The sequence below is a fragment of the Orycteropus afer genome, unplaced genomic scaffold (genome assembly GCF_000298275.1).
Source record: "Orycteropus afer afer isolate SDZICR_OR568_19922 unplaced genomic scaffold, OryAfe1.0 scaffold00110, whole genome shotgun sequence".
NCBI lineage: Eukaryota > Metazoa > Chordata > Mammalia > Tubulidentata > Orycteropodidae > Orycteropus > Orycteropus afer.
Window position 1 is genome coordinate 7032702 of NW_006921697.1, and position 23176 is coordinate 7055877.

Sequence of the window (23176 nt, forward strand, 5' to 3'; positions counted from 1 at the left end):
AAAAAAAAAAAAAAAAGTTTATGCACATTTGGTTTCACAGTACCAATTACAATCCCAACAATAAAAAGTTCTTATCTCCTCTCTGTGACTCGCCTTTCCTGTATCTATCCATTCTTGTCTGTCCAGCTTTCCCTCTATGCACCTACTGCCCTTCTGATCTCTCACACCAATATTCTTCCACCATTTCTCTGCCTCCATTTATTTTAGAAGAGTTCACCAATCAATTGTCAACACTCCTGCCCCAAGCATTTCTTTTTTGGGAGGGAAGACCAAAGAAACAAACAGAAAAATACAGCAAACCAGAGAGGCGAGATCTACAAAGTGTTGCACTAACACACTTGGTCAGCTCCATTTACAAAATTCTAGGAAACCATTTTCAGCAGTTGGGGATGGGATGGGGGTGGCGTCAACTTCATAATCCCTGGAACGTAAATATTGTTGCAGATGCTTGGTGCTGGTGGCTGGGCTAGTCCGGTGCCCTTGGACAGTCGGGGTGGGGAGTAAGTGGTGGGTGAGGGTGGGGGTGGCCAGGGATGGTGGCCCGAGAAAGCTTGGGCTTGGAGGGGGACCCGATGTTCTTGTGCATCATGGAGCACCTGGCATCACAGTTGTGGTGTTGGGTCACAAGTGTGCCTCTGCATAGAGGCACGGCAGCCGCTGGGGAGTTGTGTGCAGAGCTGACTTGTGGAGGCTGACTCGCTGGAGGCATATCCCAGAGATGGTGGGGAGGGGTGTAGGGGAAGGTTGGGGCCAAGAAGTGTAGATTTTCACAGCTAGCCACAAGCAAAGCCTGCAGGTGTGAAAATCCCAGAGCTTGGCAACCCCTAAAACCACCCCCACTTGTGTCCCTGCCCCCACTGCCCAGGGCCCCCCCACCCTCAGTCCTTCTTCTCCTTCATCTGCTCCACCTGCATTAACCATGTGGCCAATCCAAATGCGAAACATTTTGTATATATCATTTAAATTTTTTTTGCTTTTCTGTTGCACATCTTTTTCCCAAATTTGAGAGTGGAGGTGCAACGTGTCCAGACCACCCCATATGCAGACTTGCTATCATATGGGCTATGCACTTTGGGGCTCAGGAGGAAATTGTTGTTAAGTGCCTTCAAGTCTATCCCAATTCACAGAGACCCAATGTACAACAGAGCAAAACACTGCCCCATCCTGCTCCATTCTCACAATTCTCACACAGACAAAGGGTAAGTTCTCAAAGGCCATTTATAGGAGAAAAATTGTTGGAATGGCTTGCACAGTGCTCTGGAATGGGCCCAGAGAATTTTGGGTGCCCCTTGATTAATCTTGGAGGGCATCTTGGTGGAGGTGTGGGCACTCTTTCTACATGTAAAGTGTGTGTCTCTTATTAGATCTGAGTGTGCATCACAAATCCTTGGTGTTTATACCAACACCTAGAACTGGAATCCTAAATTTGCTGCTGAATGAATCCGTCATGAACAGCATTCAGATCAACTTTGGTTGTGAGAAAGCTTGGCCCTAAATATTCCTCCAGCTCTATTCTGGCACTGTGTTAGGCCTAGTCTCCTTCTAGGATGATATGACACACCAGGGCAACAATTCAGGAACATTCTAGTGGCTGAGATCAGGCTTTGCAAAGGAAAAAGAAAAATGCCCAAGGAAGGAACTGGTAAAGCTTCTCCCCCCACCCTGCACAATTTCAGCGCCTCTTAAATCTCCTCCATCTCTGAAAACTTGCATATGGATTTTCACCCTCTCTATGTACAGCAGGTGCTGTGGGCTGAATGTTGGCCCCAAAAAGATGTGACACATCCTAGAACCTATGTTGTGACTTTATTTGGAAAAAGAGTCTTTGCAGATGTGATTAAATTAAGAGTCTTGAGATGCAATCATCCTGGATTAGGCAGGTTGCCCCTAAATCCAGAAACAAGCATCCTTAGAAAGGCAGAAGAGGAGAAGGCCATGTGAAGATGGAAGTAGAAATTAGAATGATACAGACTCAGCCAGGGACCAATGCCTGGAGCCACCAGAACCTGTGAGAGACCAGGAAGGATCTTCCCTGGAGACTCTGGAGGAAGCATTGCCCTCCTGACACTTTGACTTCCAATTTCTGGCCTCCAGAACTGAGAGAGTACATTTCTGTTGTTTTGAGACATCAAGTTTGTTACAGCAGCCAGCCCATGGAAAGTAATACAACAGTAATGTGAAGTAACCCCATTTTACTAAAGTAAGGAGGCTGATGTCAGAAAGAACAGATGAGTCTCCTTACTTTTTTTTTTCCCCCACATTGAAGAGAAAGAACAAGATCCCTGAGCTGCCCCTTAGATGATTTGAAAACTGATCCTTGCTCATGACTGAATTAAACTTGCTTAAAAGCAAAGCCCTCCAGGAACACTGTTAAAGCATAACATTCATACAACACTTCCCCCGGGAGGAAGGTGTGGAGTGTTTTAATAATCATTTGCATTACTGAAATTATTGGGATTGGGGGTCAGAGGGATTCAGTGAGGGTTCCACCCCGTAAGTGGCAGGCAGCAGAACTGAGCCACCCAAGCATTTTCCAGGGCATTGGCTGCCTCCTCTTTTTGTAATCACCTCATGAGGGATCCACCTTGAGGGATTAATGTGAGGTTAAAGAGAATGTTACAAAGTGCTAATGTGAACAAAACAGTTTCTGAAATATTAGCCAAATAAAAGGTTCAGAGAGGGAAGTAATTTGCTTGGTTTTTTGATTGCACATTCATTCATTAATAATTGTTTTGTTCATTTTCTTTGTACAAAGCACTCAACCCTTTTTAAATTGTTCTCTTCTTCCAAGTTTTCATTCCTGCTCAAGTCCACACTTAATGGCTCTGTTTTCCTCTTGCAGGTAAACAAGGCCCTGCAGGTAAGCCCTCTGCCCTGTTGGAGACACAAGCTTGAATAACAGTGGACTGAATTAAGACCCTGAGCCTGTTAAGTAGGCTGGCTTCCTCAGACTCATTGTACTGATTACTATAATCATAGAGTAAGCCTTAATATTGGAAGAATGAGTCCTCTAACCTCTTTTTCAAAATTGTTTTGCCTGTTCTAGGGCCTTTCCTTTTCATTATAAATTTTAAAATGGAGCTGGCAGAGGTCATGAGGATTTCTAGAATCTGTCCTTAGATACTGCAATTGGGCATCTGGGCTCAGAACCCTTGGAGCCTTGCATGTCACCCATCTATCATGTGGTACAACAAAGATGTTATGTACTGAACCAGCTGTGTGGCCCTGGGCTATTCACTCCACATCTCAAAGCTTTACATACAGAATTTTGAGTAATTTCTAATCTCTCTCTTTACTCTCTCCTTTAGAACCTCCACAGTCCTCATCCCAAAAGAAAGCAGTGTTCCCCCCATGGCCATTGGCTCTGCCTTTCTGTACAGTCACTTAAAGCATTTGGCTGCTAACCCATCAGCCACCCTGCAGGAGATGAGGCAGTGTGGTAGTTAAGGTTGTGCGTCAACTTGGCTGGGACATGTTTTTGAGTGGTTTGGCAGCAAGATGTAGTTATTCCCCGTGATGAGATTATATTCACCTCCATGGTGGAATCTTCTGTAAGCAGCTAGATAGTTGAAGGGGAATTACCTTCAGAAAGTAGCTTGCTTCCAGTATATAAGGAGAAACTTTGAGAAAGGTCTCTAGCTTTTTGGCACATTTGGACCTGCAGAATCTTCATCTACAGTTCCTGTACTTGAACTAAGGGCCTGCCATGTTGCCTGCTGATCTTGGGTTTGTCAGCCTCAGCAGCCACTAGCTGCATTAGTTAGAAGAAGCCTCCAGCTTCAGGGGGCCTGAAACAAAAGGCAGAGCTGAAGCCCAAAGTTAAGCTAAAGCCCCTAGAGTCAGCACTCTGAATTTAGAGTTCTAGCCTCCTAAACTGTGAAAGAATAAATTTCTGTTGATTAAAGTCATCCATTTGTGGTATTTCTGTTATAGCAGCACTAGAGAACTCAGACAGGCAGCCTTGGAAACCCTATAGGGTTGGTATGAGTCAGAATCAACTCAATAGCCATGGGTTTGGTTTAGCCATGGCTTGAGCTCTCTCTCCAAGACTTCATGTGTCTCCCTCCAGAGCCCTATTTCTGAAGGATGTATTTGTCCTTCCTATATGGCCACTATCGGAGCTCTGGTGGTATAATGCCTAAGGCAATTGACTGCTAACCAGAAGGTTCGTGGTTCAAATCTACCAGCCACTCCACAGAAGGAAGACTGGACAATCTACTTCTGTAAAGGTTTACCACGTCAGAAACCCAATGGGGGTCACTGTGAGTCAGAATCGACTCAATGGCAATCAGTTTGGGATTTTTTTTTGTTTATAAGAGCCAACTTGATGGCACTTAACAACAATAAACATAAGGCCTTGGATGAGCCCTGGTGGCACAACAGTTAAGTGCTTGGCTGCTAACTGAAAGTTTGGTGATTTGAACCCTCCCAGCAGCTCCACAGAAGAACCTGGTGTTTTGTTTACCCAGTGCCACTCTGAAAGGAATATACCACAAATGGGATGGCTTTAACAACAGGAGTTCATTCTCTTACAGATTTGGAGGTTAGAAGTCTGAGTTCAAAGTGCTGGGCTCTAGGGGATGGGTGAAAGCCCCTCGACCTGGGGTTTCAGTTCTGCCTCTTGCTCCTGGCCCACTGAAGCTACAGGCATCTCTTTACTCAGGCAGCTGCTGGCTGCTGAGGCTGACAAACCAAAGGTCTGCAAGTGAAAAGGCACAGTCCCGATAATACCGAACCACACCGCAGGCCATTAGTTCAAATCCATTGAAAGTCCCAAGATTGGCAGAGCATGGCAGGCTGCTGAATGAAGACTTGGCAGGGTCCATCCTTACCAAAAAACTAGACACCTTTCTCAAAGTGAAGATTAAAGATTGAAAACTACAGTGTGAAGTATGCATTACATCTCAACATAAAGAAAGCAAAAATCCTCAAAGCTGGACCAATAAGCAGCATCACAATAAATGGAAAGAAGATTGAAGTTGTCAAAGATTTCATATTACTTGGTTCCACAATCAACACCAATGGAAGCAGCAGTCAAGACATCAGACAACATACTGCACTGGGCAAATCTGCTGCAAAATACCTCTTTAAAGTGCTGAAGAGCAAAGATGTCTCTTTGAAAACCAAGGTGCACCTAACCCAAACCACGGTATTTTCAATTGCCTCATGCATGTGAGAGCTGGACAATGAATAAGGAAGACTGAAGAAGAGTTGATGCTTTTGAGCTGTGGTGTTGGCAAAGAATACTGAAGGTATTGTGGACTGCCAGAACTAACAAATCTGTTCCGAAAGAAATGCAGTTGGAATGCTCCATGGAAGCAAAAATGGCCAGACTTTGTCTCACCTACTTTGGTCATGTTGTCAGAAGGGACCATTCTTTGGAGAAGGATATCATGCTTGGTAAAGGGGAGGGTCAATGAAAAAGAGGAAGGCCTTCAATAATATGGATTGACATAATGGCTGCAACGATGGGCTCAGGTATAGCAAGGGTCGTGAGGCTGGCACAGTACCAGGCAGCATTTCCTTCTGTTGTACATAGGGTCGCTGTGAGTTGGAGCTGACTCGGCGGCACCTAACAACAACAACAATTGCTCAAAGTTGCTTCTTATATACTGGAAACAGTCCACATCCTCCTAAAGCAGCTACTCAACTGCTCCAGCAGATTCCACCGTGGAGTTAATTAGCAATCTCCCCATGGAGAATAATTACATCCACCTGCCCAGCCACTCAACCAGGTCCAGCCAAGTTGACATTCAGCCTTAACTACCACACCTGGCAATCTGCTCCTATAAAGATTACAGCCAAGAAAACCCTATGAGGCAGTTCTACTCTGTCCCATGTGGTCGCTATGAATCAGAATCTAACAACAGCAACATATAAGGTGTTATTGTTTTGTTTTTAGCATTTTTTATTGTAGTGTGGGTGAAAGTTTATGGAGGAAATTGGTTTTCCATTAAAAAATTCATACACATTTTGTTTGGTGACATCAATTGCAATCCCCACAATGTAAAGCACTCTTCCCACTTCCTCCCTGTATTTTCTGTTAACACTCATCCTCATCTTTCTTCCTATTTCTTTCTACCTTCTTAACTGTATCCCTGGGCAAATGCTGACCTACTGATCTCATATGGTGGATTGTTGTAAGGACTGTATACCTCCCTGATGTTATTATTCACCTTATAAGCCTGTCTATTGTTTATCTGAACATTGTACTGTGGGTGAGTTCAGTTCCAGCTTAAAGGATGACTGATGGCCATAGTCTTGGGGGTTCACTAGTCTCTATTAGACCAATGAGCCTGGTCTTTTTTATGGTTTTGAGTTTTGTTCCACATACTTCTCCCCCTCTATCCAGGACCTTCTGTTGTGATCCCTTTCAGAGCATCAGCAGTGGTAGCCAGGCATCATCTAGTTCTCCTGGTCTCAAGAACAACATAAAGTCTTTTTTTATTTTCTAATTCCAACTTTTTTTTTTTTTAAATTGTGATTTGGGTGAAAATTTACAGAGCAAATTCACTTTCCATATAGCAGTTCACACACACATTGTCTCATGACTTTGACCACAATTCACCCCAATGCAACCGTTCCCCTCCCACTTCCTCCCGACAGTCACCTTTTCCCTGTGTCCATCCCTCCAGGCACCCCTACCCCCAGAGCTGTCTCCCTGTGCATAAACAGCCCTTCTTTCTCCCACAATTATTCTCTCCAAGGAGTATATTTACCTCAGTTAAATGTTCAACTCCTATACCTGTCTTTTGTTTGGCTGGAAGCCACAGGTGTATGTTTAATTCCAGACCTGAAGGGCAGCTAGGGGCCGTAGTCTCAGTGGTTCCACCAGGCTCTATCAGACCAGCAAACCTGGTCCACCCCCCTTTTTTCCCCACAAATGCTTTTGAGTTTTGTTTCACATTGAAGAACAACATAAAGTCTTAAAACAACACCCGGCTGATGACAACTTGTACAAGCACTCCCTTGCTCCAGCATCATCAGAAGGAAGCAGGTTGAGAATTCTTTCACTGTTTTTCGCCATTTGTCCTGGTGAACCAGCTGCCTTCCTTCTCCAATAGAAGCACCTTCTCTATGTCCTGTCCCCATTCCCCATAGGTGGTTGTATGCCCTTGCCCTCCTCGACTCTCTGGTAGTCGTCCTTTAGCCATGTTCAAGGTTGCTGTGTCCCACTTAAGGTTCTATTCACAAAACTGAATGTAGCATTATAGTCGTGGCCTGGACAGCCAGCCATGAGCAGACTCCCACCACCTGAATCTGGACACTCTGGCTCTACTAATGCCACCTGGAATTGCAGTCATGTTGACCTTTGTCACACTCAGTTGCATCATCACACTAAACCCTCTAAGTCATACAATCCTCTTGATGTCCTGTATTTGTAATTTGTTTAGTAAACCCAGACATAAGGCATCGATCCAGAGTCATGAAGATCTGGATTAGAATCCTGGTTCTGGCACTCATGAACTGGGTGACTTCACTTACTTAACTTACTAACATAAGTTACAAGCTACTTAATTTCTCTGTGCCTTGGTTCCTCCATCTGTAAAATGGAGATAAAAGAGCTTATCTCATAGGGCTGTCATGAAGATTAAATAAAATAAGAGTGTTAAGTTAAGTGCTTTGCAGAGTATGTTGCATATAGTAAGTGCTCAGTAAAACATGGCTGTCCTGGTGGTGGCTGGTGGTAGTGAGGACATTATGGTGAGCACTAAATATTGTCCATCCTGGTGATCAGGAGACTTGGATCTCTGTCTTTCTCTGCCACCCTTATGCTGTGTCAGACTCAGGATGTTTAGAACCAGAGGCCCCAGCAGCTTGAAAAAGCAAAAACCCACTGCCATTGAGCTAATTCTGACTCATAGCAACCCTATATGATACTGTCCCCCATAGGGTTTCCAAGGCTATAAATCTTTACAGAAGGACACTGCCTCATCTTTTTCCCACAGAGAGATTGGTGGGATCAAACTGCTGACCTTTTGGTTAGCAGCCAAATGCTTTAACCACTGCACCACTAGAATTCCTTCAGCAGCTGGTGACAGGAGGATTTCCCTGAAAATCCTTCTGGTCTCCCTGCCTCAATAGGATGGTTCTTTATCCTAGAGAGCCCTCTGGTGGTCCATTCTGCGACTGCAGGTCAGTGGGACAAAGGGAAGTATGGATCTGATGTAAAGAGAGATGAGTTGGGCAGACATTCTCCCCTATCCAGAAGATAGGAAGCTGTCTGGTGCTGTGGGGAGATCGCCAGACTGGGTGTCAACCCTGCATTTAGGTCTTATCTTTTTGACATTCTAGCTATGTGATCTTGGACAAACCCCTTCTTCTCTGTAAGCTTCAAAATAAGGAACATCTGGAATTAGGGGGATGGTCCAGACCACTGTTTCCCAAAGATAATTTAGGGGCCTTTGCCTAGGCAGTCATTTTCATCTGATTGGTTCTGCATTTTCAAGAGTGTTGGATGAAATGTTGTTGTTGTTGTTGTTAGTTGCCTGGAAGTGGCTCAGACTTAGAGACCTTGGCCAGTCCTCCTCCACACTTGTGGTCACTGGTACATTTGAGCCCATTGCTGTGGCTATTGTTATCACTCCATCTCATTGAGAGGTTCCACTGTAACTCTCAAAATCTTTATTTTTTGGATATTATTGTTTAATGTGAATAAAATATATCTTTTAAAAACCTAAATCTACTTTTAAAATATTATATGAAAAATAGTACAGGTATTCTGTCAGGAAAAAGTCATTAACATGGTAAGCAAAATGACTGAATTTTGCTGGACTGGACTAGGATATTGTGAATTCCTGCACAATTCTGATACATTAATCCTGTCTCTGTACTGTTGTGGGAATTAGTTGCTATCAAATAGGTTCAATAGGATTTCCAAGGCTGTGACCTTTTGGAAGCGGATCATTAGGTCTGTGTTCTGGGGTGTCTGATAGGCTGAGCAGCCAGCCTTCTGGCTTGTAGTTGAATGCTTAACTATTTGCAGCATCCAGGGATTCTATACTATCTGGTATCACTTCCTATCATAAGGGTCATTGTTTATTGTTTACTGTGCTATAGGATCTTTCCATTTTTCTTGACAATAATATAATGAGGTGGTTATTGTTTACTATCTTCATTTTATGACAAATGAGAGGTTAAGTCATACATGCCCAAGGCCACATAGTATGTGACACAGCTGGATTTGGAACCAAGCCCATCAGACCCCAAAGACAAGGCTATGGTCTCCCTGAGAATGTATTTTCTGTGCCCAACTGGACTGGAATGTTGGTAGCAAGGAATGGGCATTTGAGCCTCTGTATCCCTGCAAGGCCTGTCACGGCAGGAACCCAGACCATGATTGGCCCCGGACCAAAGGCAGGAGGCTTGCCTGGTGAATTTCACATTCAGGTGCCCTTGGGCAAATGTGAAACAGCAGCATGGCTGATTCTAGGCACCAAGGCAGGTGATTCTCCAAGGCCTGGGACCCTTGATCCCTCTCTCCCTGGTAGTGTTATGGGGTGTAGAGTACTGGCTGAGTCAGGAGTTCTGATATCCTGTCCTGGTCCTTTACTAACTTGCTCATTAGTGAACTCTCCCTTCCCAGTCAGCTTTCCTGTCTTTAAGTTGAGGCGTTCAAACTATTGTGGACAATTGTGTCAGAATCTGAGGTGGGTTTTTTTTTTTCTTTTTTTCCAAAATGTACTTTCCTGGGGCCCAACCAACCAGTTGTTATTGATTCTGACTCACTATGACCCCATGTGTATCAGAGTAGAACTGTGCTCCAGAAACTTTTCAATGGCTGATTTTTTGGTGAAATAGATCACCAGGACTTTCTGCCGAGGTGCCTCTGGATAAACTCAACCCCCACCTTCTGGCTAGCAGCAAAGTGCTTTAAACATTTGCACTTCCCAGGGACTCCTCCTGAGCCCACTTCCTGGAGATTCTGATTTCTGGGGTAATCCATTGCTGTCGAATTGAGTCCAACTCAGAGATCCTGTAGGACAAAGAGCTACCCTATAGGGTTTCAGGGCTATAATCTTTACTGAAACAGACTGCCACATCTTTATCCCACAGGGGCACTGGTGCGTTTGAACTGCTGACCTTTCATTTAGCAGTCAAGTGCTTGACCACTGCACTACCAGGTAGGGCTGATGAATCTGCATTTTAGCAGTTTTTCCAAATGGTGCTTATGCGCTACCAGGTTTGGGCATCACGGTGCTTGATGATCTCCAAGGTCTCTTCCAGTTTCTGGATTCTCAAATCTCAACTTGGAAGGGCTTATACACCCGCCTGTCCTTCCCCTGACCCAGCCCAAAACAGGCTAAGTGATACAGAGAATAACAGTAAAAAAAAAAATATTTTATTGTTAAAAAAAAGAGACCAACAAAACCATGCATACTGTCACTCACACTCATAGTCACACTCACAGCCACAAACCATTCACAAAAATAAGACTCCCACCCACACAGCCTACAATCTCTGTAAGCAGCAACTCTGTGGGTGGGAGTCCCCATTCCTCTTCCTTCTGGCTTTGTCTCCAGAAACAACACACATGAAAAGGCAGTGGACTGGAAGGAAGGATGGCAGGGGAGGGAGTGGTGAGGCGAGCAGGCACAGGGGCCTCTGATTCCCACCACTCCTGGCTACATACATTCTATACATGTGTACACGCTTACTATACATGGGTGCCCACATGTGTAGACACGTGCCCACATTGACCCTCCATGCATAGGGTTGAGTCACTGCAGGTAACACTTAGATTGGCAGGCATCTGAGATGGAGGGGGAGGGTAGGGCAGGGTGGTCAGTCTGGACATGCTGGTATCCAGCTCTTTGCCTCACCCCTGCCCTGAGTGGGAATTCTGAGTTCCTTGTGTCTAGGGAAGAAAAGTCCCTTTAGGGAATCTCAACCAGACAGCAAGGTTGAAAAGTGCCTTTGAATTTTAGAATGAAGAATTAATTAGTTCCTTCTTGCCTTTGGCCAAAAGTGCCTGGGAAACTCGGGATGAAGAGCCCAGAGTTCCATGAGGTCTGAATTCTTGAATGAAGAAGGCTCGAGGCTGCACAGGTCTCTGGCAGACCCCAGCTGTAGAAAGTCATGGGACTTACAGAGGCTGAGCAGATTCCCTGGAATCCGGGCTGGCAGATGGCACCTCCAGGGCCTGGGACCCAAGGGATGCTTCACAGGAACCTCGTTGCTCTAGTTCTCCATTGTATCTCAGTACCTTGCATGGTGCCTGACATGGAGCAGGCACTTGAAAACCACGTACTGGATATCAACCGCGGCAGGTGACTTTTGGTACCTGCTCGCCTGCTGTTCACCTCTCAGGCCCTAGGAGGACATCCTGTGGCCCCTCAAGGACAGATGGCCCTGAACCACACTTCCAATAGCAGGTATGATAGATAGTTGCCTGTCAGGCACAGACCTGCCTCTGCTTGAGAACAGAGCTCGGGCAGGTGTGAGGACACATCCTTGCAGGGTTTGCCCAGGAGTTTGGGCCTTGCCTCCTTGAGGACTGAGGATAGAACGTGAATGAGACTCACTGTCTCGCCCATGCCAGGATTCAGTTCTCCTAGCTTTTCTAGGGCAACTGCTCTGTGCATCCTCCCCTCCTGGGGGCCCTCATGCTGTTTTTGGAGCTCTACCCTCAGCTTCCCTCCACCCTAGGGACTAGCTGGGGACCGGAAGAGCACATTTCAAGGATAGCAGCCTGGACTGAGTATGGGGGCTTCTCTCCCACTTTCCCAGCCATGCTCAACTCACTCCTGGTGAGGCAGGAGGAAAGGGCCAATGCCTTGGCCTCCCACCAGCCTACCTCTTACATCCAGGGAGCTAGAACATGACCTCCTCACAGCTCCCATAATCACTCTCCACCATGTCAGAGCCCTCATATTGGAGGGGTGCCCGGGGCTGGCCTCGGCCTCCCAGAGGCCCGCCCCCCACCTCGCATTCAGCATAAGAGGGCCCTGCCCGGCTGAGCCGCATGCTAACCCCCTTGTAGCCCCCCTCTGCCAGGCTGTGCCCTCCCCCTTCCTGCTGGAACTGTGAGTGATAATAGCTGATGGCTGTGTACTCGTTGAGACAGGGGTCAAGCAGGTGCTCTCGGGGGCTAGAGGGCCGTGGGGGCATCAGATCTTCCAGGTTCTGGTTGCTGTAACGGGGTGGGAGGGGGGCCCGCTTGTTTTCCAGCCCCAGTGGGAATGGGAAGCCACCATAGAGACCAGTGGGCTCCGGCATCATGGCTGGGGTTGAGTGGCGGTGAAGCGGGGGTGGCAGAGGGCCCTGGGTCACTTCAGAGTGGGGGTACTCCCAGCGTTCCTTCCTGGAGTAAGCAGGAGACCAAACTGAGGCTCCACCCGGGTACACTGAAAGAGAACAGAGATAAGGTGAGCTCTGAGTTCCCCTGTCAAAAGTCCCAGCTGGCCCTACAGCTACTACATGTAACTCAGCAGAGTGGTGAGACAGCCAAAGGAGTGGGTGGGCACAGGCAGCCCATGCGTATTGCATCTAGTGCCTTAGCTTGGTGTCTAGAACCCAATGGGGGTGACAAGAAGGCCAGAGTTCTAACCCAAAGCAATCCCAACTTGCTAGTCTTTGCCAGTGATCCAAGGGCCAGTGAATAAAGGAAGAATATGGATGGCTTCCTGTAGCCCACTGGTTCTACTTACCCTATCTTTTCAAAAAAGAGAGTGAAAAATACCGATTTTAACTGCTGGTAAATAAGCCAGAAAATAAAAAGTGCTTTACAAATTCATTTCCTTCTGAGCCAAAGATAAAAAGAGAAGTGAATTTCCTTCCTCTAAGCCAGCCACTCCTTGGAAGGAAGGTTGGGCAATCCTACTTCCGTAGTGATACTGCCTCGAAAACCCAAGGAGGGGTCGCTATGAGTCGGGGCCGACTCGACGGCGCATAACAACAACAACAACAAAGACAGCCAGGTAGGGCCCAAGGCTGCTATACCTCCAGACAGAGCAACAAGAAGCTTGGCCCATGTTTCTTTATTCCTTCCCAGAAAAGCATAAATGTGTGAAAGCTCCTTTTTCACTCTAGAGATTCTATCAACCCATACCCAGGGTCTATAGGTTTCTGCCATTGACAGCAATCTTATGGACCAAAACCAAATCAAAATCACAGCTGTCTGGTTGATTTCGACTCATAGCAATCCCTCCTTGGGTTTCCGAAGGTTGGGCAGTCTATTCCATAGTGATACCACCTCAGAAACCCAAGGAGGGGTTGCTATGAGTCGGGTCTGACTCGATAGCACATAGCAACAACAACAACAACAACATCACTACGGAAATAGATTGCCCAATCTTCTTTCTGAGGAGTGGCTGGTGGGTTTGAACCACCAGCCTTCTGGTTAGCAGTCAAGTGCCTTAGGCAGTACACCACCAGAGCTCCCCAATCTTACGGAGTGACCTGGAATTTAGAGGAATGGATCATGGGGCAGCAGTATTGACCCCAGATACTGAGTCAAGAAACATGGCAACTAACCCAATCATTAGTGCACTGTGGCCTTGAACACATTCCTTCATTTCCCATCCCAGAGACTAGGTTAAATGGTGGGCAAAAGCTCTTGGGCCACATATAATGTAGTTTGAGTCTTCATACCTCATTCCATCAATCCCAGAGGCTACAGATCTCTGTCTATACTGACCCATCTCCTCACCTGACCAGGTCCTCTTGATGATTGGCTCATTGTCAGAACTGGAAGAGACTGCAGCAGGTGGGAGTCTAGGAGGCACACTGCAGACCATTGGTCGTTGTTTAGAGCTGGGTCCAAAGGTGACGAGTTCATTTGGGACTGAAGCCTTGCTGGGCTCTGCTTGGTTCAAGTTGTTGCAGGAGCTGGTACTCAGATGGTTGAGCTCTATGGTAGGCATGCTTTGTGTATCAACTCCAACACTCCTGGCCAGGAGGTCTGGGTCTTCCATGGCCACAGGCTTGTGAGACTTGCAACGACGGCAATAGAGAAAGAGGCCAACAATGACCACAATGGAAAAGATGACCACTACTGCTACTATGATGATCAGTAGCTCCTCCTGACCCCAATCCCCTCTTTTGATCTCAGGAGTGACCAGACAGTGTCCTTCTGAGCAGCCTCTTGCCTCCATTTCACACCTGCAGACACAGAGAAGTCAGAGGACCAAGTCATTGCACTGCCCATTCATGTCCCTTCTTGCAAAGATCTATAGCATAGAGACACCTACTCTCCAGCCACCATCTTCCATTTTCCAACAGAAAAGATAATTATCAAACACATCAGTGACATATCAACATCAGACACATTCTCCATCCTCCATGAGGCATGAGCCTAAGTTACACCCATAATCTTGACCAGTAAGATCTGGGATCTGGGCACAGTCATTATTTCCCACCAATAAGACCAATAAGGTATTGGGCATGCCCTCCACCAGTGAGGTCATATTTCCAGTTATACTACTGAGGAAAGGTATCTGACATGCCCAGCTGTCATCTACAATAATGCCAGGGTCCAATCATCTAGCAATGGTTTCTGGCATCTGTGGTACCCACTATTCTCCACCAGGAGATCACAGGAACCCAACATGGTCCTGCACCGATCAGTTTCCTCATACTGGGTAACTTTCTCAGAGAAAATTATTGAACCACGTGACTGCTTGGGTCTTTTCTAATTGGCAGCCATGTTGTAAGAATTCTAGGAGACTTCTCCTATGGCTGGCTTTACCTACTTTTGGAAGATTTTGGGAAGTGCTCCCACCACCCCACTCAGTACAAAACATCTTCCAGAGCCAGAAATTTCACCACCATCAGTTTGTATTTTAGAATCAAATACTGTCTTCTCCAGGCTCCTCCTTTAAAATGCAAACACCACTTTCAAATATGAAGCATCCTTCAAAGACTTCTAATGAATGGATACCATTCCTTACTACAAAACAAGGCAGGAATTAGGCAGGAAATGCCAGCTGCTGAAAGAAAGGACTTGGGCCATAAATGCACAGGATAACATTGGGCACATCCTTTCCTGCTCTGGGTCTCAGTATTCCTATATTTAAAATGGTTGGGTTGACTAAATCATTGTTTCTCTTATGTAGATGCCAGGGCTGATAGCAAGGCAATCCCAAAGGAGCTTGTTAAAAACAGATTCCCTGGCCTCATTCCTCGGAAATTCTGATTTAGTTGGTCTGGGTAAGGCCTAAGAATTTTTTTTTTTCCCTATAAATTTCTCGTGTGATTTTTCTCAAAGTTCTCAAATTTGAGAGCTATAGAACCATGAAATTTCCAAAGTCTCTTGACCCCTAGGAGCCTTGAAATGGCTTTCCTACCCATGCAAGCTCCATAGCCCAGAACAGCACTAGGCACTGTTAGCATGCATGGAGGGCTTGAGATTCACATCTGCGCCTGTGCCAAGTGGAATCACTGTCCCTCCCAAGCCACTTTCTGAGAAGTCACAGCACAGAGCAAGAGAACAAAACTTGCAATTTGCAGTCTTCAGTGAAAATTAGAAGTTACTGAGGCATTGGTTAAAAGTGCTGATTCCAGGACTTCCGGTAAGATGATGTAATAGGCAGACAAGCTACACAGACTCTCTTCAACAAAGAAAAGACAAACCAATTGACAGAGATACAGGATATAATCCTGGAGCCCTGAGCTTTGAAAGGAAGTATACAGAAGTGGATTAGGCACCAACTGGTAGAAAAACCTGAAAGAAAACAGTGAGTACAGAGACAGACAGAGCTGCAGATTGTCAGCTACTCTGACAGCACCAACAGCGTAAATATTTTCAAGTGGTGTTGGGACCTGAGAACTGACCTAAAGATCAGCCTTGGTCACCAAGGCTGCAGGGATGAAAGCACTGATAGCCTGTGACTAAGAAAGGAAACAGCAAGGAAGGAGACAACCTGAGCTGCGGACTTTGGGGTGTCCAAAAGGTGCAGCCATTTTGAATGTTTACAAGTGGTGGCCATTTTGGATATTTAAAGTGACTGAGGATGTAGCCATTTTGAATGTTTACAAACAGTGGCCATTTTAGGTATTTAAAGTACTGAGAATGAAGCCGTTTTGAATGTTTACAAGCAGTGGCCATTTTGCATATTTAAAATGACCAAGGGTGCAGCCATTTTGAATGGTTACAAGTGGTGGCCATTTTGGATATTTATAATGATAGCATTCTCATTTGGATTCCAGGGACCTAATAAAAGGTTCTGTTTGCCAAGGACAACAGGGACATACAGGAGGCTGACCACAGGAAAGGAGATAGGTGGTGAGTATATAAGTGCTGCCAACTAGCAAACAGAGAAGCACAGTATCCTGCTTATGTAGATAACATGCAAATAAAACAAAAATCATGGGGAAGTCACTCCAACATACAATCACCAATTAAATATAAACACAGAAATGTCACAATGTCTTGGAGACAACAGAGCACCACAGTCCACACAAAGAAGCAAGATAAAGCAGGAAAAACAAGAGACCAGGAAACAAACCCAGAACATATCCCTGAGGAAGAAGCATTATTGGAAATCCCTGATAAGGAATTCAAAAGAATTATATTTGGGTACCTTCAGTAGATTGAGAGACAGATCAAGGAAAACACTGACAAAATTGAGGAAAATACAGAGAAAACCCTAGAACAATTTCAAAAGACAACACAAGAACAAAATGATAAAATAAATGGAAAATTAGAAATGATACAAAATCTGCAAATAGAAATTCAGAAGATTAATATTGAATGTTCAGAAATAAAAAAACATATTCAATAGGCAAAGGAGTAGAACTGAATCAATGGAAGACAGAATTAAGTGAGATTGAAGACAGATACCTCAATACTTCTTTGGAAAGGGATCAATCAGAAAAAAAGATCAAAACAAAATGAAGAAAGCCTAAGGTTCATGTGGGATACTATCAAAAGGAATAACCTACATGTAATCAGAATTCCAGAACAGGAAGAGACAAATAAAACCACAGAGAAAATTGTCAAAGATTTGTTGAAAGAGAATTTCCCTGATATGATGAAAGATGAGAATATATTCATTCAAGAAGTCCAAAGAACCCCAAAGAAGATAGACCCCAAAAGAAAATCACCAAGATATATCATCATCAAACTCACCAAAACCAAAGACAAAGAAAGAATCCTGAAAGCAGCATGGGAAAAACTAAAAGTTACCTACAAGGGGCAACCAATAAGACTAAGCTTGGATTTCTTGGCAGAAACCATGCAGGTCAGAAGGCAATGAGATGGTATATATAAAATCCTGAAAGAAAAAAATTCTCAACCAAGAATTAGATACCCAGCAAAACTGTCCCTCAAATATGATGGTGAAATTAGGACATTTCCAGAGAAGCAGAAATTAAGGGAATTTGTTAAATTCTTTCAAGAGATGCTAACAGGAGTCCTTTGGACAGAGAACCAACAACAGCAAACAACAACTGACCATTAACACACATGATGACATAACCCAGAAACCAATCCAGTTATGGAAGTATCCAAAGTAAATAAGCCTACAAGATTGTAAACAGGGAGCCAGAGACATAAATTGACAAATGAAGACAACTTCAAACCAAAAAGAGGAAAAAAATTGTATAGTTACAGAACGTTGAAATGGTGAGGAAGTCAAGACAATTGCAAGATAGTATGGACTGTTTTAACTTGGGAAGAAAATTATAAATCACAGGGTAACCTCAAAGAAAAATAATAAACCTTCACAGCAAAATAAAAAAGAGTACCAGCACAAATATTTAGCAGATACTAAAACAACAGCACAAAGGAAGTGATAACACAATTCATAAATAAGCTCAGCACAGAAAATTATATGGAACAAGGAAATCAGCAACACCACGAAAAAGCACATAACAAAATTACAGGAACAAATTAATGCTTGTTGATAATTACAATGTCAAAAGAGGTCAAAGTGCACAGGTCATTCCTTAGTGGTGCCAAACTCAGGGTGAGGAGCCAATTGCAGGTGGCCTCTCCTTTGCTCACCTGTCTCCTGTGTAAGGGTAAGGGCAGCTACAGGAAGCTCCTTTGGGGGAAGATGTAGGCATGCAGTTCTTTCCTTGTTCACATGTGCAGTTCTCCCTTCCTTGTTCACAGTGCTTCCCAGAGAACTGTGGAGGACACTTGCAGACATAGCCTGGGAGAAAGAGAAGGAAAATGAGAGTGCACAGTGGTGAGCTGTTACACAGTCCCAGAGTGAAAGCCCCTTCTGGACCAACTGGTGGCCTCAGCATGTATGCAAGTTTGTGTTCACACAACCGTTCAAGAACCATTTATATATATGGAGTACCTCCTCTGTGCCTGACACCATGTTGGGTATTGATGCTCTGCTGAACAAGAAGACTTGGTCCCTGCCCTCAAGCAATTTATAGTCCAGGAGAGAAAACAGACATCTAAATAATAATAATAATAATAATGGACAACACTTATTGAGTAATGTTATGGATTGAATTGGGCCCCCCCAAAAAAATATGTTCTGTAAATCCTAATGTCTGTGCCTGTGGAAACAGCAGTCAAGAAATCAGATATCGTATTGCACTGTGCAAATCTGCTGCAAAAGACTTCTTTAAAGTGTTGAAGAGCAAAGATGTCACTTTGAAGAGTAAGGTATGCCTAATCCAAGGCATGGTATTTTCAATTGCCTCATATGCATGTGAAAGCTAGGCAACACATAATGAAGACTGAAAAAAAACCTGATACTTTTGAATTGTGGTGTTCTCAAAGAATACTGAAAATATCACGCCAGAAGAATGAATAAATCTATCCTGGAAGAAGTGCAGCCAGAATGCTCCTTAGAAGCCAGAATGGTCAGACTTCGTCTCACCTACTTGGTCATCTGGTCAGAAGGGACCAGTCTCTGGAGAAGGATATCATGCTTGGTAAAGTGGAGGGTCAGAGAAAAAGGGAAAGACCTTCAACAAGATGGATTGACACACTGAATGTAATGGTGGTCTCAAACATAGCAAGGATTGTGAGGATGGCACAGGACTGGGCAGTGTTTTGTTCTGTTGTACACAGGGTCTATATGAGTTAGAATTGACTCAGTGGCACCTAAGAACAACAACATTCCTGTGGTTATAATCCCATTTGGAAATGAGTTTTCTGTTATGCTCATCAGACCCTGCAGAGACAGAAAATGTTCCCCTAGAGATGATACCCTGAATTTGGACTTTTAATCTCCTAATCTAAGGTTGGGCAATCTACTTCTATAGTGATAGTGCCTCGGAAACCCAAGGAGGGGTCACTATGAGTTAGGTCCAACTCGACAGCACATAACAACAACAACAAACTATGAGAAAATAAATTTCTGTTTATTGAAGCCACACACTTGGGATACTTCTGTTACAGCAGCACTAGATAACTAAGACAAGCACTTACGATACGTTAGTCTCTGTTCTAAGAATCTTCATGTATTAGCTCATTTGATCCTCATGACAACTCTGAGATTGGTTACTATTCTTATCCTCTTCAGGGGACAGGTACAAGGAGATGGCAAATGAGGAAATAAGGCACAGAGGATTTGTAATATTTGTTCAAGGTTTCACAGCTAGCAAATAGCAAAGCTCAATGCAAACTTAGACAGTTATATGTAAGATCAGTATATTAGTAATTATAATAAAAAGATAGTGTTATGGAATGGAAGTGTGAGGGATCTAGCCTAGTCTACAGACCAGAAAAAGTTTCCTGGAGGAGATGATACTGAAGTTGAGACCTGAGCATGAGTAAAAATTAGCTAGGCAAAAAGAAGGAAGGGCAAAGAAGAAGGTATTTCAGGCAGAGAATTTTGTGCAAAGGCTGGAAAGAGAGCATATGTCATGCTCACTGAACTAAAAAGGGCTGGGGGGGTGGTGGGTTGAGCCTAGTGAGCAAAGGAGAGAATGGGGAGCTACAAGGTGGGGGAGTGGGCAGAGCATCAGGACTTCAGACTCTATCCTAAAAGTAATGAGGAGTCACTGAGAGGTTTTAAGGAGAAGAGTGACATGCTCTGATCAGCATTTCATAAGGATCACTCTGGTTCCCTGGTGGAAGATAGAATAGAGGGAGAGAAGCTAGAGAACAGGGAGGTGAGCAGTACAGGAGAAAAGGTGGGTGATGATGGGGGCTTGGATCAGAGTGATGGCAAAGGAGACAGAAGCAATGGACTCCATGGGTATTTTGGAGGTACAAATAACAATATGATCAGCTTAGCAAAAAACTAGAAAATGGGATAACTCCAAGTGTTGGCAGGGATGTGTGTACAAATGAAACTATGCACTGTTGGTGTGAGTGTAGACTAGTGCACCCATGTTGGAGAGCACTTTGGCCCTCTTAGTCAAATTAACTATTTGCATATCTGGGTATGTGAATTCCATCTCTGGATGGGGTGTATGTGCCTGTGTGTGTGTGAGGGAAATTCTCATTCAAACTCATAAGGGGACATGTACAAAGATGCTCACTGAAGCACTAGTGATAGAGGTGGGAGAATGGAGAGGGAAAACGTGGATGCAGGTACAGCTCAGATCATTGAGCAGAGAGTAAAAGGAATGAGTAAAATTCATTCATGGAAGTGTGGATGCATCTTAAAAATATGTTGTTGAGTGAAGGTATAAAATATTATATGCCAAATGTTGTTGTTGGGTGCTCTTATATGGATCTCAACTCACAGTGACCCCGTGTAACAGAGTAAAACTGACCCATAGCATTTTCTAGGGTTGCTAGAGGGTCCTTGTGAGTCAGAATCAACTGGATGGCAGTGTATTTGGTTTCATTTGGTTTATACAGGGAGTTCTGGTGGCTTAGTGATTGCAGCATTTGGCTGCTAACCAAAAGGTTTGAACCTACTCTGTGGGAGAAAGATGAGGTAGTCTGCTTCTATAAAGATTTATAGCCTTGGAAACCTTATAGGACGGTTCTAATCTGTCCTAAAAAGGGTCACTATGAGTTGGCATTGACTCCACAGCAGGGGATTTGAGGATTTTTTTTGGCTACAGGAATAGATCACCAAGTGGTTCTGAAGCACTGCAAGGTAGGTTGCAATTGCCAGCCTTTCAGTTAGCAGCCCAGTGCTTATACGCCACCAGGTTAACATAAACTAAAAATTTGAGCATGTGATAAAGAGTAATATTCATTTTGCAAGAACTCATTTAAAAGCTTTCAGTGTTTTCCAGAAGGGGGTTGGCAGTAGGGAAATAGAATGGGATATAGGTTAAAGGAGAATAAGAGAAAGAGGCTTTCCATGTAGCAATGATGACCCTAAGATATGGGGTTAACTCAACTCTCTACACCTGAGACCCCCATTTACACCCTAGCCATATCCCAAACAAAGAATGAAAGATAGTTCAAATGGAGAAGGATGACTTCTGGGTCCCCCTAGTGTAGACTTAGCAGATCCCAACCCATTACCTACAAGATGGTAAGGGAGAGGAAAATTTGGAGTCAGGAGACAGGAGTTCTCCATTGCAATCTCCACCCAGAACAAGCCTCTCTCCCTTAGAAGCCATATGACCATGGGCAAATTCCTTTTCCTCCCTGGGCATCCCTTAGACAGCCCAGCAGTTTCCTCAGCTGTGAAATGGAACTCTATGGCTCTCCTCCCTCCTTTCCTCATGGTGTATAGTGAAGGAATATACTTTGCAAACTCAGCATTGCTACGTGATTACTGACTTAACTCATCAGAGTCTTCTGAGGAGCCTCTGGGCAAAACCTTGGGGTCAGCTTACCCTGCCCTGCCCCCTAGCCCTTACCTGCTCTGTGGGCCTGGGAGCACTTCCCACCATTGAGGCACGGGTCCTTGCTGCAGTTGTCAGTGAGGGGGCAACACTGGGTGAGAGCCTGCTTCTCCAGCAAGTGGGCCACCTTCTTGCCATGGACCAGCAGCTCCAGCATCTCTCTGTTGACCACGACAGCATCCAGGCAGCCTTCAAAGCCCTGGGAGACATTTTGGGAAGCAGGCAAGGGGACAAGGCCACCTAGCAAGAGATCTCTTTTGGGCCCTAGGCCCTGGCAGCTTTCTGGGAGCACAAGAGAGTCATTGCCTACACCATCAACCAACAAGCGAGTGGTAGTGGATATCTTCTCCAGAAGGATAGTGTGCCACTCTTGGTCATTCATTTGGCGCTGGGAGGAAAGCTTCCCATGGAAACCACCTGGGCACTGCCATTCCAGGTGAAGTACTCCACCAATCAACTGCAAAGAAAGTCCATATTTGAGCAAAGTCTAATTTTCTGATTTATTACATTTGTGTTTATTGTCAGTCTCCACCCTATACCATGAAAGCTCTAAGAAGGATTTTTGTGTTGTTCGCCAATGAGACCCAAGCACCTAGAACAGTGCCTGCTATCATAGTAGGTGCTCAATAAATATTTGTTGAGTGAATTAAATTCCAACTAGCCACTCAAATCTACTTTCTCTTTGTCAAGTGAGAGAGTGGCATCTGTGATAGAGGTCTTAACAACAGGCAAGAAAACTGAGAGTCTCTATATATTAGAAGGACTGAGAGACCCTTCAGAGGAGATTGATTTTTCTTCCATGTTACTTAATGCTAGATCTGCCATCTTCAGCACCCCAGTGGTAGCTGGGCCAGCTCCCACATTGGGAAATTTGATCTTCTACTCAGCAAGAGTGGTAAAAGCATCAGTGCTAAGTGGCCTCACTCATCTCTATTTTATCTTCAGAGGATCTCTTATGTCTCTGGTTGCCCACTGAACATTACACCTTAAGGTGGCATGGCTATGGTGATCAGGCTGTGAAAGTCCTGTGTCCTAGCCCAATAATCACACCCAACATACCTAAAAACCATACAGGGATTTCTTTGCCAGAAATTGGCCTTCTTAACTGTTCTCAAGTGAGACCCCCTGTTATGGATTAAACTGTGTTCTCCCAAAATATGTATTGGAATCCTAACCTTTATACTGATGGATTACATTTGGGAACAGGTTTTTCTTTGTTATGTTAATGAGCCATTCTTAGTCTAAGGTATACCCAAATCAAATCATGTCTGAGTTATAAGAAAAGTAGAACCTAGGTGTCCATCAACTGAGGAATGGATAACCAAACTATGGTAATACAATGGAATACTATGCAATGCTAAAGAATAATGTAGAATCTGCAAAACATCACATAACATGGATGAACTTGGAGGCCATTATGCTGAGTGAAATAAGTCAATCACAAAAGGACAAATATTGTATTAGTCCGTTATTGTAAAAGTTAAGGAAAGGTTTATCTATAGAAGGA

The 23176-nt window shown here is 44.5% G+C and overlaps 1 protein-coding gene across 1 annotated transcript in view; it reads right to left on the bottom strand.

Annotated features, from left to right (window-relative positions):
• Positions 1-11814: 11814 nt before the first annotated feature.
• Positions 11815-23176, bottom strand: part of FAT2 (FAT atypical cadherin 2) — a 92746-nt gene continuing 81384 nt past the window's right edge. Inside the window, exons 20-23 of the mRNA XM_007943639.1 lie at positions 21685-22126; positions 17948-18098; positions 13640-14103; positions 11815-12347 (exon numbers count right to left, since the gene is read on the bottom strand). Of these exons, the coding sequence (XP_007941830.1) occupies positions 11815-12347; positions 13640-14103; positions 17948-18098; positions 21685-22126 (1590 nt within the window). The remainder of the gene's footprint in view (positions 12348-13639; positions 14104-17947; positions 18099-21684; positions 22127-23176) is intronic.